This window comes from Marmota flaviventris, chromosome 16 (genome assembly GCF_047511675.1).
Source record: "Marmota flaviventris isolate mMarFla1 chromosome 16, mMarFla1.hap1, whole genome shotgun sequence".
In the NCBI taxonomy this organism is placed as follows: domain Eukaryota; kingdom Metazoa; phylum Chordata; class Mammalia; order Rodentia; family Sciuridae; genus Marmota; species Marmota flaviventris.
The window spans coordinates 39618343-39632524 of NC_092513.1; the positions used below are offsets into that span (position 1 = coordinate 39618343).

The following is a 14182-nucleotide window of genomic DNA, read 5'->3' on the forward strand; positions in this document are numbered from 1 at the left end:
TCACTGGGCTTAAAATCTGGGAGTTGTCTTTGATATATTTCTCTGTATATCCAATCTGACAGCAATTGAATATTTTGAATATTTCTTTTATCTGTAAATCAAATTCCTTTTGAGCTCAATTCATACAACTTCAATTTATCTATCCTCTTTTCCCAGCTCTGATAATAGAAGATTCAGAGTTAAGAAGCCCTTTCCCCCAAATGTTTTTATGACTAATATAGTAATATGAACAAAGCCAATTTAAAAATATATAAAAAAAAAGCTTCTTCAAGTCTGCTACAGGAAAAAGAAAAAAGCTAAAAGTAAGACTATCTGAGACATCTTGGAAATGTTATAGATTTATGTTTTGCGGCCCAGTTTGCTTCCAAAAAACAAAAAAATTCAGAAATAACAAACAATAACTGTTCATGGGTGTTTTGCTCATTGAATGACTGAAGGAAATAGAAACCATATTTTGAACTTTCTTTTTTCTGTGCTGGAAATCAAATCTAGGGCCTCGTGCAAAAGAAGCTGGTGCTCTACCACAGAGCTATAGCCCCAGCCCTTAAACTTTAATATGGAATTTCTTTATATTCTAAATGTTTACAAAATTGCACTGTTCACCTCACTTTACAAATAAAAAACAACTGAGAGCAGGGTATGGTGGTGCACACCTGTAATCCCAGAAGCTTGGGAGGCTGAGGCAGGAGGATTATAAATTCAAAGCCAGTCTCAGCAACTTAGTGAGGCCCTAAGCAACTTAATGAGACCATGTCTCCAAATACAATAATGGACTAGGGATGTGATTCAGTGATTGAGCACCTCTGATTTCAATCCCTGGTACAAGAAAAAGAAAAGAAACAGATTCAAAAAGATTCAACAGTTTAATGGTTGCATAGCTGGCTAGTGGCAGAGTTGAATTAAGTCTAGTGCTCTGTAATGCCCAGTTTCTACTGTTACAATACAATTTATAAAGTACTCTATACATATTCAGAGTATCATTTCATTATTATACTTGTTTGACTTGAAATAGGTTTGTAAACAGAAACCAGAATAAAAAGACTTAGTTCAATAAGTTTGGAAATCTAATTTCAATATGGAATAATAAAATAGAGATTCCGTTTGCATTTCTTTATTTTCTATATTCATTGGAAAATATTAATTCATTTAGTGTGCACAAATGGTGTTAACACACAGTCTCCAGTGTAAAAGGGACTCTGGTTAACATTTATAAAGTGGAAGGAGCCCAAGTAAATTTGCCAAAAGGAGGAATATGGAAATTCTGCCCACAGCCAGAACAATGGACATAGATTTGTCCAAACAAAGAACAGTAAAGTTAGGGAAGACAGTTTGTCCAGCCTTTGTTATGCTATTTTATGACTATTTTTCCAGTCCCTGGCTTCCTGTTCACTTTAACAAAGAAAAAGATTAAACTAAAAATTTGACATTTTGCAAATTTATATTACCCTTTAGTAGAAGCCAGAACACTGTAAACAATAAATTATAGTGTCCAAATTCCAAACTCAAAAAACAACCTCCAGATGCCCATTCCAGTTTTACAGAAGGAACTAAAGACTCACTGTTCATCTTTGGCACAACTTTAGTCTTAATGCTAATAAAGATTAAATTTAATGTAGTTATCTTCAGGTTATTATTATCCTGAACTCATCAACATACTTTATCCTGTTACACAACAGCATTTTTTGCTTTCATACTGGCCTTTGGATATTGTGTCAATGAGCTATGTCTGGATGACTGGGAAACATCAATAAGTAGAAAGGGGGTAAATTTAAGCCATGAGTTTAAAGTACAAAGCTAAAAAAAAAAAAAAAAAAAAAAAGGCCCTGAAAATACAGTCACAAAATAATGCCCAGAGCCCTCTACTTAAATATGTGTGGGCAGCACACTTTTCTCCCTGGCTCACTGATGAGCAATGGTGCAAACTGCTTCTCAAGGACCACTTAAATCCTTTCAAAAGCACTTTGTACGTTTGCATTTTTAATATGCCTTTTCTTCTTTCTTGGTAAGCCAAAAGCCCATTTAAGCAACTGAGGTTTTGCTCCTGTGCTTCATCTACCAGGTGACATTAAGTGGCTTCACTCCTGATCTGTGCATCATGTACACACAACAACAACAACAACCACACTCACACCCATATAAGGGGGCAGTTCTCCTAAGTGAACAGTGAACACGAATTACAGATCCAATTTCCACCACATTACTACTCAAGCTCTCGCTAAAGACCCGCAGATTTTATATAGGAACTTTTAAACCCTTCTTAAAAACTACTGTGCTTTGCACCAACTGAGTTTTAAGTAAATAGTACCGTGGCTTTTAAGAAAGTTATTTTAATCATACTTTCAGTTTGGAGAGGCGAGCATAAAGCAGGTAATCTGCAGCCTCCTGTCACTTTGTGGCTGGGTTTTAAATGGCTTACAATCATTGGTTTGGTTCTAACTTCAAGTCTCATGCCCCACGTTGTTGTCCAACGACTTCAGAAAAGTCACTCAGATGCTCCAGCTGGACTTGAAGATCTTTGAGGGGTGTGTGTGTGTGTGTGTGTGTGTGTGTGTAAACGGACGCGGGATTGGGATGGAAGGGCAGTTTTCACAGACCCCCGATTGCTCAAGACACCCAGCTTCCGTGAGGGTTCTGCAGCACGTGCACACATAGAGCAAAACAAAATCACTCGAGTTCTCGTGGGGAGAGAGAAGCTACAGCCGGTTCAACCAAGTCCAGCGGGAAAACTGCTTTGTGGGAGCCTTGTGGCCAGCGCTTGTTTCCTTTCTGTGCCAGGACGTGCGCTGGTTCTTCACCAGCTGGCAAGCCCTGGCTCTCCGCTGGCCAGCGCCTGGATCCCTATCTCTGGAGCAGGCACCTGGGTTTCAGGGGGAGGCAGCTTTAGGGTGCTGCGTAGCCCGATTGTTTGTTTTCCCCTACCGAAATTCTGTGCAACCCTCCGATGAGGCATTTTCCCCGTGGCCCGCCCCCAGCGGTTTGAGGTTTATCCTTGCAGCAGTTTTCTAACGCGCTGGCTTCTTTTAAAACACACACTCACACACATACACACACACACACACACACACACACACACACACACACACATACCATGCCTTCGGCTTCCCCAACATCGTCCTCCCCAGAGGGTAGGCGTGCAAGCCGAGCTCCCCAGACACTTACACGTGTCCACAGCGGGTCCGGACGGGTTGGTGCAACACCTCAAGGCACACGGAGCAGTCGAAGGACGTAACGGGCAGTTCGGGGTCCCCCTTGCGCTCCACGGCCCGTGGGGTGGCAGAGGCTGGCGAGGATTTGCTGCTGTCGCTGCTCAGCAGGGAGCCCATCGCTGCGCGTCTCGCTCAGACAGCTGCCAAGAGCTCAGTGCCGGCTCTTGGTTGTTTTGTTGTCCTGCGGTGGAGGAAGGAAGTCCCAGCCCAGCTGTGATCGCCGCCTCCTAGCTCGCCCAGCTAGCACAGCCTGGAAGCCGTCTCCGCCGCCGCGTTCAACCTCGGTCGAGGGCAGGCGAAGTGCGCAGCCCTGGGTTTGAAATTGTCTTTCGCTAGCTGCCTTGATTGGGGTGCAGAGGCGGAGTCGACAGCCGCACCTCACAAGCTGCGATGTCTTGAGGTCCTGGGAGAATTGAAACCTGAAACCTCTTTCGCAGAGAAGACTTGGGCAGACAGTGAACCTGCCAGGCTAAGGCACACGCCTTCTTCTCTCTGGTCACAAATTAAGGAGAGTGATATCCTGGTCATGCTTTATGGTAATTAGAAAACACCTACCTGAGAGATGATGATCCTATCAGTCCTCCACATTGAAATCATAATAAACTGCAAAGATGACCTAAAACAGCTGGTTGTGGTGGCTTAGGCTAGTAATTCCAGGGTCTCAGGAGGCTGAGACCCTAGGATCACAAACTCGAAACCAGCCTCAGCAATTTAGTAAGACCCTCAAGCAATTTGGCAAAGACCTAGTCTCAAAATAAAAACTAAAAAGGCCTGGGGATATGACTCTGTGATTAAGTACTCCTGAGATTAATCTCCAGTACCAAAAACAAAAATATAAACCCTCAAGGTTGAGTGTCTCTTAAGACACAGACTATCACAGATGATCACTAGTAGATTAGTCATCTACTCAGTGCTCCATAAATGGAGAAGTGGGATGGGGTTTTGAAAGAGATCTGAATTCAAATCTTGGTTCTAGGACAGGGATTCTGGTTTCCTCAACTAAGGATTTCTTTCTACTGTTTGTATACTCTCCCCACCCCACCTATCATTTTTTAACATGACCAAGACTGGATATCACTCACTGACTTAATGCATTTTCAAAAAAAGGTATTTAGTGCTTACTGCATGCCAGACACTATCTGTGATAAGTTTTCAACAAACAAAAAGTCAAATCTCACAGAATCACATAATTTAGTTTAAAAAGACAAAAATCTTGAGCAAGTTTTAAATTCTCATGTAGTTTTACAGAACAACATTCAAAACACACATATAAGGTATATCATACCTCTAATACATAATGATCCCTTAAGCTTCATCTTGTTTCCCCAAGAAAATATAAGTGATGATCACATAAATGAATAAATCATCTCAAACAAGAACCAGCAAGAAATAGGGCATTGTGGCCTGGGCCTGTGATCCCAGCAACTCTGGAGGCTGAGGCAGGAGGATCACGAGTTTTGGGCCAGCCTCAGAAATTTAGGTAGGCCCTAAGCATTTTAGTGAGACTCTGTCTCAAAATAAAAAATACATAGACTAGAGGTATAAGTCAGTGGTAAAAAGCCTGTGGGTTCAATCCCTAGTATCAAACAAACAAACAAACAAACAAAAAACTACAACAACAAAAATAAAGAAGATAAACACAAAGAATAAGGATGGGGAAAAAAATAAGGTCAGGCATGATGGTACACACCTATAATCCCAGCTACTCCTGAGGGCAAGGCAGTAAAATCGTAAGTTTCAGACCAGCAATGAGCAACTTATTGTCTCACATAAAATAAGAAAAGGACTAGGGATGTAGCTCAGGGATAGAGTGCCTGTGTGAGGCCCTGGGTTTAACCTTTATCATGGCAAAAAAAAAAAAAAAAAAAAGGAAGAATAAGAAAGAGAAAACTTTTTGAATTAAGTAACAATTGAGCAGTCATGAATAATAAAAAGGAGTCAGCCATTCACAAATTTAGAGAAGCACTGGAAAAGCACTGGGAACTGTGAGTGGGATAGGAACAAAGACCAGAGAAGATGTGTGGAGCTGGACCAGCAGAGGAAGATTGGTAGATGAAAAATAAAGAGTTACTCTTATCTCTAAAAGAAAAGAAAAAAAAACCCTTCCTGATTCTACTTGTCCCTCAGCTTGTCCCCTAAATCTTTTCAAAATCAAATCTCTAGAGCTAATTTTCTACTTTTATGTCTCCATTTCTTAATTTTCCCCTCTTTGTCCTGTCCAGTCTGGGTTCTGTAAGGACCTCTCTACCTCTATATGTCCCCAAATGGTTCCATCATCAATGTCACTGGTGGCTTTCATGTAGCTAACTCAAGTAGACTTATTTCTTTGCAGAAAAGATGAAGTGAATTTGTAACTTCAAGAAGCATTGAGGGAGGCTGGGATGTGGCTCAAGCGGTAGCGCGCTCGCCTGGCATGCGTGCGGCCCGGGTTCGATCCTCAGCACCACATACAAACAAAGATGTTGTGTCCGCCAAATACTAAAAAATAAATATTAAAAAATTCTCTCTCTCTCTACCTCTATCTCTCTCACTCTCTCTTTAAAAAAAAAAAAAAAGAAGCATTGAGGGAACGAGAAAGACATTTCTAGATTCATTGGAGCTTATTTTTATTAGCAAAATCAGAGGAAGCTGAATGTCTATCATAGGAAAATGTAAAGTTTGATAAGTTTGGTAAAGTGTGATAAATTGACTCAACAAATAGATAAAGTAATGTTAAAAATAGCGGCTTATCATTTATAGGTCCATTTGGCAGTATTTCATAAAATTTTAGAAGTATATAGGCATTATGGCCTGTGCCTGTATTCCCAGTGACTTGGGAGGCTGAGACAGGAGGATCACCAATTCAAGGTCAGCCTTAGTAATTTAGCAAGACCCTTAGCAACTTAGCAAGACACTGTCTTAAATAAAAATAAAATAAAAGGGATGGGGATGTTAACTCATTTAATCTTCATAATAACCCTATGAGATAGGAAATTAACATTATCATACTGATTTCCAGAAAATAGAGGTGAAGACAGGTTCAAATTTGACTAAGATCACATTTATGGTAAAAAGTAAAGCTGGAAGCGGGCTGGAGTTGTGGCTCAGTGGTAGAACCCTTGCCCAGCATGTTTGATTCTCAGCACCACATATAAATAAATAAAATAAAGGTCCATTGACAACTAAAAAATATTAAAAAAAAAAAAAAGTAAAGCTGGAAGTTGAGCTCGTGAAATCTGGCTCTTCTTATCAGTGTGCTTAACCACTATGAAATATTGGCTTTCCTTCATTTGGGTTAGCATGGAAGTGTTTCAAAGACACTAAAAAAAATAAATAAATAAAAAGGGATGTTACCAAAGAATAAAAAAATCAATATAAGATATATATTTTATGGGCAAAAAGCATTATATATTTACTAATGGGGGAAACTAGTGTGGACATGTTCAAAGTCACAACTCCTTTTCTTGCAACCTGAATGACCTTGGCAGTTTTCTTCTTGGTCATTAGTTTCTTCATATGAAAAACAACAGATAATGTTTACCTGCAGAATTATTGTCTGAGGTTAAATGCAAGAACAATGAAACCCTTGACTTATTGCCTGGCAGGTGGTATTAAATAAGCATTTGTTCTCTCTCTGACTTCATTCACTCTGCAAGCATTCAATAAGAACCTACTTTGTGTTAAGTACCTCAATAGATGTTAGGGGCACAATCAGGAGCAAGGCCCCAAATGACCAGCTGAATGGCCATCTATTTATTTTACTTTATTTTTACGCTGCTGAGCAACTATCTCTTCATCTTGTTCTTCTGTAACTACACATACACTTCTGTTGGAGGAATTGTCCCAGAATTTAACTAAGTTGATTGATTACTATGAATCATGCATAATATTAAATGCAATTGTATATTTATGTATGTGTATATGTTTTACTGTTATAACAATGACTTTGATGGGACTGTCACCTATAGTCTCAACTTTTTATTCTCAAGGCCCTTTCCTTTCATACATAGAAGTTCTTGTCACTGAAATCTGAAATCTGCCCCTCTGAAGTATAGTTGCTAAATCTTTTTCGCCTTGTTCTTCTTCTTCTTTTTTAATACTAGAGTTTGAGTCCAGCAGTGCTCTACCACTGAACCACATCCTCAGCCCCTTTAATTTTTTTTTATTTTGAGACAGGGTCTTCCTGAGTTTTCCAGGCTGACCTCAAACTTGTGATTCTCTAGGATCAGCCTCCCAAGTCTATTGGATTACAAGCATGTGTCACCAGGCCCAGTTTAAACTTTTGTTTTATCTTTGAGCTATAGAACACCTTGTTTCTTGCATAATTTATTTAGATTTGAGTTCTATTGTCTACAACCAAACCGACACACTTACCTTGTCTTCAGGCTTTCATGGTCTAGTTAATAAGATGAATAGGAAAAGAACACATTTATAATTCAATATGATAGGATCAGTGATAGGAATCTACATAAAGAAAGAGCAATGGTGCTAACTTAGCCTGGAAACACCTTGCTCTAGTTGGACAATTTGTAAACAATCCTTGTAGCTGGAATTTTCAGCACACAGTGATCAGTAGGGAGAGGGAAAAAAAAAAAAACTAGAGACCCAGCCAGAAACAAGGCCAGGAAGATGGCATTTGACAGGTTGGACATTTTCAATTGCTCTCTGTTTTGAGGAGCCAATTATGAGTACAGATAGGAGGGTGACATGGCCATAAGTGCAATTTTGACAAGTCATACTCTCTCTGTGTCAAGGGTTCTCAAACCCTATCTTTCATCAGAGTCACCTGAAGAGCTTATTAAAATGACCCCATTCTGAGATATTTCAATGTAATAGCTGGGGTGAACTATGAAAGCTGCATTTTTAACTGTCCCCCAGCTAGTTCTGATGCAGGTGTCAAAGGACCATTTTATGAGAAATACAGTTCTATGTTATGGGCAGCAACAGGCTTTTCAAGTTGCTTTGACAACAGCAGAGATGTCAAGTGCCAGGAGAGAATCCCTTATTTTGATTGTGTCATAATCTATCCATGATTTCATCCTCACTATGGAATGACATTACACTGGTCAAATAACTTGACACTGACACATAGACATTTCTGAATGACAAAGATAATTTAAATTTTTTTATCTATTCGTGTATTGATGGTAATAAAGATTTTTAGTATTCCACAGAAATACAAACATACGAGATGGAATCCTGAATATTATTTAGCACAGCTCCACTATCTGAAGCACTATTTGAAGACAAAAATGAGAGACCATTATCTTCACTCTCCTTCACTCTCTGTCTGTCTCTCTCTCTCTCTCTCTTTTTTGGTACCGAGGATTGAACTTAACCACATCCTCAGCTCTTTTTATTTAGAGACAGGATTTCACTGATTTGCTTAGGGCCTTGCTAAGTTGCTGAGGCTGGCTTTGAACTCACTATCCTCCTATCTCGGCCTCCCAAACACTGGGATTACAGGTGTGCACCACTGTGCCCAGTCACCATTCCCCACCTCTCCTCCTCCTCCTCCTCCCCTTCCTCTTCCTCCTCCTCCTCCTCCTTTTAATAAATGGATACAATACCTTTATTTTATTTGTTTATTTTTTATGTGGTGCTGATGATTGAACCCAGTGCCTCACACGTGCTGGGCAAGTAAGTGCTCTACCACTGAGCCAGTACACCTTGCTTCTTAAAGCAAGAAGGACACTATCACAAATGAAGTGAAGGGCTTAAGAATTTATCCAGATAAGCCATCTAAGGACCTGGATCTTCTGCCTTGATTTCAGCATAACATTTTTTTTCAATTTTGAATATTGCCCAGAGTTTTTCTGCTAGCCAGTCTTATTGCTCCCTGTGGCGAGGTTTGACAAATAGCAAGATGGAGGCAGTCATCCCCATTACTTTCTGAGCATTGCAGTTTACTTCAACTATAGATAGTCAATACATTACAGCCTATCTTCCAAGCATACTGTTTTACTCCAGGAATAACTCAGTGAATATCTCAGTATCCGTCACTGGGTAACATTTGAATGGACTGTCCATTTGGGTATTCCAAGTCAATAAGCATGGAAACATGACATGTCAGCATGGGAAGAATGTTCTTTTAACCTAATTCTGTCATTTTACAGATAAACTGATTTCCAATGAGGCAAAAACATTCCCATCACATTCTTCAACATTTCAGATTAATTTATTTGAAATAAAAATTAAGTTATTAAGTATCACTTGAAAAATACTAGCCTGTTTGTGTGTGTGTGTGTGTGTGTGTGTGGTGTGGGGGTACTGAATCCAGGGCTATATGTATGCTAGACAAGTACTACCACTGAGGTACATATCAATAGTCCAAGTAGTGTTCTATTTTTAAGAGATATAAATATTTGGGGAAGCAAGATCACAAAGGATAAAAATATTAATAAAAATAAAAATGCTATTGTTTCCTGTGCTCGCATTATCTATAAATTAGAAGCTGGGCTTGGTGGCACATACCTATAGTCCCAGCTACTTGGGAGGCTGAGGCAAGTTTGCAAATTTGAGGCCAGTATCAGCAACTTAGGGAGACTTTGTCTCAAAGTTTAAAAAGATAAAATTAAAAAGGGCTGGGGATGTAGCTCAGAGGTAGAGCACCCCTGGTTCAAATAAATAAATTACAGTTCTGCAAAGAAACAAATGAACAACCTAGATAAATTCTATCTTTTGCCTAGGTAAATTAAAATATATTTTGTTGGTACATATAAGTGTATTTAATATGCTCCCATTTTGGAAGGTTTAAGTAACAGATAACAATAAAAATTGAGCTGGGGTTGTGGCTCAGTGGCAGAGCAAACATGTGAGGCACTGGATTCTATCCTCAGTACCATATAAAAACAAATAAACAAAATAAAGATATTGTGCCCATGTATAACTAAGAAAAATTTTTAAAAAATAAAATAAAAATACAAAATAGTACATGATTATTATTGGGCCATGTGCAATGTTAATGTAATGCTTGCATTACATTATGTGTATATATGTATGTGCATATATATGTTAGTGTTATAACAAGTAAAGCATTGTGTGTATATATATATATTCACACACATACCTACATGCACAATTATATTATGTATATACATATATATGTATAGTTTATATTGAAAACACCTATTTCTTTTTTACTTCTTTTTCAAAATTGAGGCTCAGAAAGTTTAAATAATTTGCCCATGCAATCCCCTTGTAATAGAAGGGTTTTGTTTTGTTCTGTTCTGTGTGTGTGCTCACACACAAGCTAGATATTGAATTCAGGGCCTCACACATACTAAGCATGCACTTTTCTACTGTTCTACATCCCGAAACCTAGAGCAGAGTCTGTAACATATGTTTCAGGCTCTTAAGTCTATATTTCTGACACTTACGCAAACATATAGGTCCTAGTATTATTTTCCCCATTATATCATCAAATATAAAGTTAGGACTGACTCTATTCTGTTTATGTGGCTTGTTTCCTTTAATGAATCAAAAGCTTAGTGTTTTTGAGCTGGGCACCATGACACACACCTATAATCTCAGGAGGCTGAGGCAGAAAGATCAGAAGTTCAAAAGTAGCCTCAGCAATTTAGCAAGGCCCTGAGCAACTTAAAAAGACCCTGTCTGGCTGGACAGGTGTCGTATGCCTGTAATCCCAGTGGCTGGGGAGGCTGAGACAGGAGGATTGCGAGTTCAAAGACAGCCTCAGCAAAAGCAAGGCGCTAAGCAACTCAGTGAAATCCTGTCTCTAAATAAAATACAAAATAGGGCTGAAAAGTGGCTCAGTGGTTGAGTATCCCTGAGTTCAAACCCCGGTACAAAAAAAAAAAAAAAAAAAAAAAAGACCCTGTTTCAAAATAAAAAGTAAAAAAGATCTGGGGATGTGGTTCAGTGGTTAGGCACTCCTCAGTTCAATCCCTGGTACAAAAAAAAAAAAAGTTTAGCTCTCTGAATTCTCAAATTCAGAAAATAATATAGAATATGGGGAAAACAGGAAGTATTTATTTATTTACTTAGCAGTACGGGGATTGAACCTAAGGTCTAGTGAGCACTTTGTCACTGAGCTACATTCCTTAGCCTTTTTTATTCTATTTTTAGACAAGATCTTGCTAAGGTGCCCAGGTCAGTCTTAAACTTTCAATCATCCTGCCTCAGCCTCCTGAGTATCTGGGAGTATCTGGGATTATAGGCTTCTACCACCATGCCAGTGGAAGTTTTTATTTTTTTAAGGCACTATATATGTAAGTTAAAATATAGCAAGGCTTGGGGTGTAGTTCAATGGTACAGCGCACACTTAGCATGTATAACTTGCTGTATTTAATCTCCAGCACTGGAAAAACAAAACAACAACAACAACAAAAAAATAACTCATGGTATTATAGATGTCCCTAGAATAAAAGCAGATATAAGCTTTACTATTTCTATGTCACAAATGGAAAACTTAAGTATATGAATAGTCCTAACACACCTTTTATTTCTAACCTATGCCCCTATAACTTGAAATGAAAAAGGTGATAAAAAAAATAATATATAGAAATTGTGGTAGCAGGTAAATTTTAATGATCTAAAAATGGTGACAGCAACCAATGTATGGATTTTATAGAAAAATTTCTGGGAAGACTAATGGTAAGGGCCATTCTGCTGTGCCTCAAAAAGAACAACTTCTCTTAAAAATAGCTTAGTTTTAAGAGTTCTGGATATCCATTGTTTGATATATCAAATTTTCAAATAATAGAACTAGGGATGTAGCTCAATGGTAGAGAGCTTACCTAGCGTGCATAATACTCTGGGTTCAATCCCAGCCCTGTCCCCCGCTCCCCCTGCCCCATCCAACAGGAAAAAAAAATCCACCATGTGAAAGAGCTGTTTATTCTCAGATGTTAAACAAGAATTGCCTATATGACAGTGATAGAGAAAGTACATTTTATGGAGTGCTTCTATTCCTCTTTTATTGCTTGTTTGTGTTTTGTTTTGTTTTTTTTCCCCTCCTGTTAACATTCAATCTTTTGGTTCTTTGTATAAGCAATAGGAAAAGTGGGACAGAAAGGAGGAAGTGGAGAGACACAGTCTACTTGGAGATTGTGGGCCACGAATAAAAGTAGGTACATGCTCTTGGGACACAGAGGATGAAGACAGGCTGTGGCAATTCTCTAGATACCATGCTAGTTACACACAGCCATCTGACCACTGGTGCTTTGCCAGGTTAGGTGGCATGATAGCTGGATGTGTGGTCATTCCCTGCCCCTTTGCAATTGACAGCAGATGTTGAAGGAAGAGCTGTAGATCAAAGGGGACTGAAGTTAAGCTTCAACTGGAACTATCAAAAGCAAAGTGCAGCCTTTCTCTTCTTTAGTGCAATGTACAAAATATTTCATCACTAGTAATTAAAATGTATTAAAAGCACAATATTGAAGAGTATATAAAAGGGGCTAGGAATGTAGCTCAGTGATAGAGTACGTGTCTAGTATATGTGAGGCCCAGTGTTCAATCCCCAGTATTGGGGAAGAAAAGTTAAAATGTTTGGGACTGGGATATAGCTCAATGATAGAGCACTTGCCTAACATGCACAGGGATCTGGGTTTGATTCCTAGCACCACAAATAGAATAGAATAGAAAAGTAAAGTAAAGAGTATATTGTCATGAGATGCCCATGGGTTGCCCCCCCACCGCCCTTATTTATTTATTTATTTATTTATTTTTAGCTTATCTCTGTGTTTTCAAAGTGAATATAGATACAACAGTTTCTTCTAAGTCAGCAGTTGCAGAAGTAAGAGGAGAATCATTGTTTTCTTTACTCTGAGGCCCTGCACATCCTCCCTCAGGAAGTTTAGTGGAAAAATCAATGCTAGATGGCTCTCAAGGAGACGCTGCTAATGCTTCTGCTATTGTCAAATCTCCTGTGAAGAACCTTCCTTCACAGTTAATCAATATAGCAATGCTGCTTTTCAGATTTTGTATCTCAGGGACCACAGACCTCTGTCATAGCAAATCACCTGACCCAGTCTTACCGCACAATCCTGAGTAAAGACTGTCACAGTCCAATGGTTTACGCCTTGTTTCAGACAAAGCAGCAGAAATGTACTTATTTTCCAATTTTTATTTGTTGTTAAAGTGGTATTTTAATTTTAGGGGGTGGGGAGATGCTGAGAATTGAACCCAGGATCTTATGCATGCTAAGAACTTTTATTTTTCAATTTCTAAATGGTGTTTCAGTCAATTAAGGAAAATTCATAAAGATTATCAACTATTTCTCATAAGGCACTTATTATGTACCAATATAATGCTAAGTATATTACATAGGTTAACTCATTTCATTCTAAACTCTTGGAGGTATTATTTTCTCCATTTGAAGTTATAAGCAGTATGAAGCCCTGCAGCTTGTAAACAGTGTAGAATGCAGACAGGGGTCTGTTAACAACAAAATTTCAGTTTGTAAGTGTTGTACTATATTTTCTGTTCTAAAGTACAAAATTTAAAGCATAACTTCATAAACTCATAGCTTTGATAAATGCTTTCATTTTTCTCATATTCCCTTTCATTGTTGTTCATATGCATGTTGCTGGGAACTTCTTTTCTGTTTATTGTTCCCCTCACCCACTCTATCCTTTGGGTTCAGTAAGAGTAATCACTTGCCTAGAAATGGCCTTGAACCCAACCAGCTTCCCTCCCCCAGCCACCAGCTCTGTTTACTGGCTCAGGGTGGCTACCTGACCCCTGCTGGCCTAAGGCTATTTTGTAGGAATTTTGAAATTCAGGAAGATGGATTTCATAAGACAGAGAAGAAGTGAGGGAAAGTGGGAGGGAGGGAAAAATAAATGAGCTTCTCTCCACATTAGCTGTAACATGTAGAATTCAAAAGCTTTGTGCACTTAATGTCCATTGTGAACTGAATAAAAGACTCTATTCTGGCAGTGAGAAAAAGGCAGGAGGCCTGGAGAAGGATGGAGAGTGAGGATCCTGAGATCCCCCACAAAGTTTCAGGCTTTGGCTTATTCTGAGGCCAAGCT

The 14182-nt window shown here is 38.9% G+C and overlaps 1 protein-coding gene across 1 annotated transcript in view; it reads right to left on the reverse strand.

Annotated features, from left to right (window-relative positions):
• Rnf125 (ring finger protein 125) overlaps window positions 1–3573 on the reverse strand; it is a 50386-nt gene extending 46813 nt beyond the window's left edge. Inside the window, exon 1 of the mRNA XM_027935714.2 lies at window positions 3160–3573. Within this exon, the coding sequence (XP_027791515.1) occupies window positions 3160–3323 (164 nt within the window). The 5' untranslated portion in view covers window positions 3324–3573. The remainder of the gene's footprint in view (window positions 1–3159) is intronic.
• Window positions 3574–14182: the final 10609 nt, after the last annotated feature.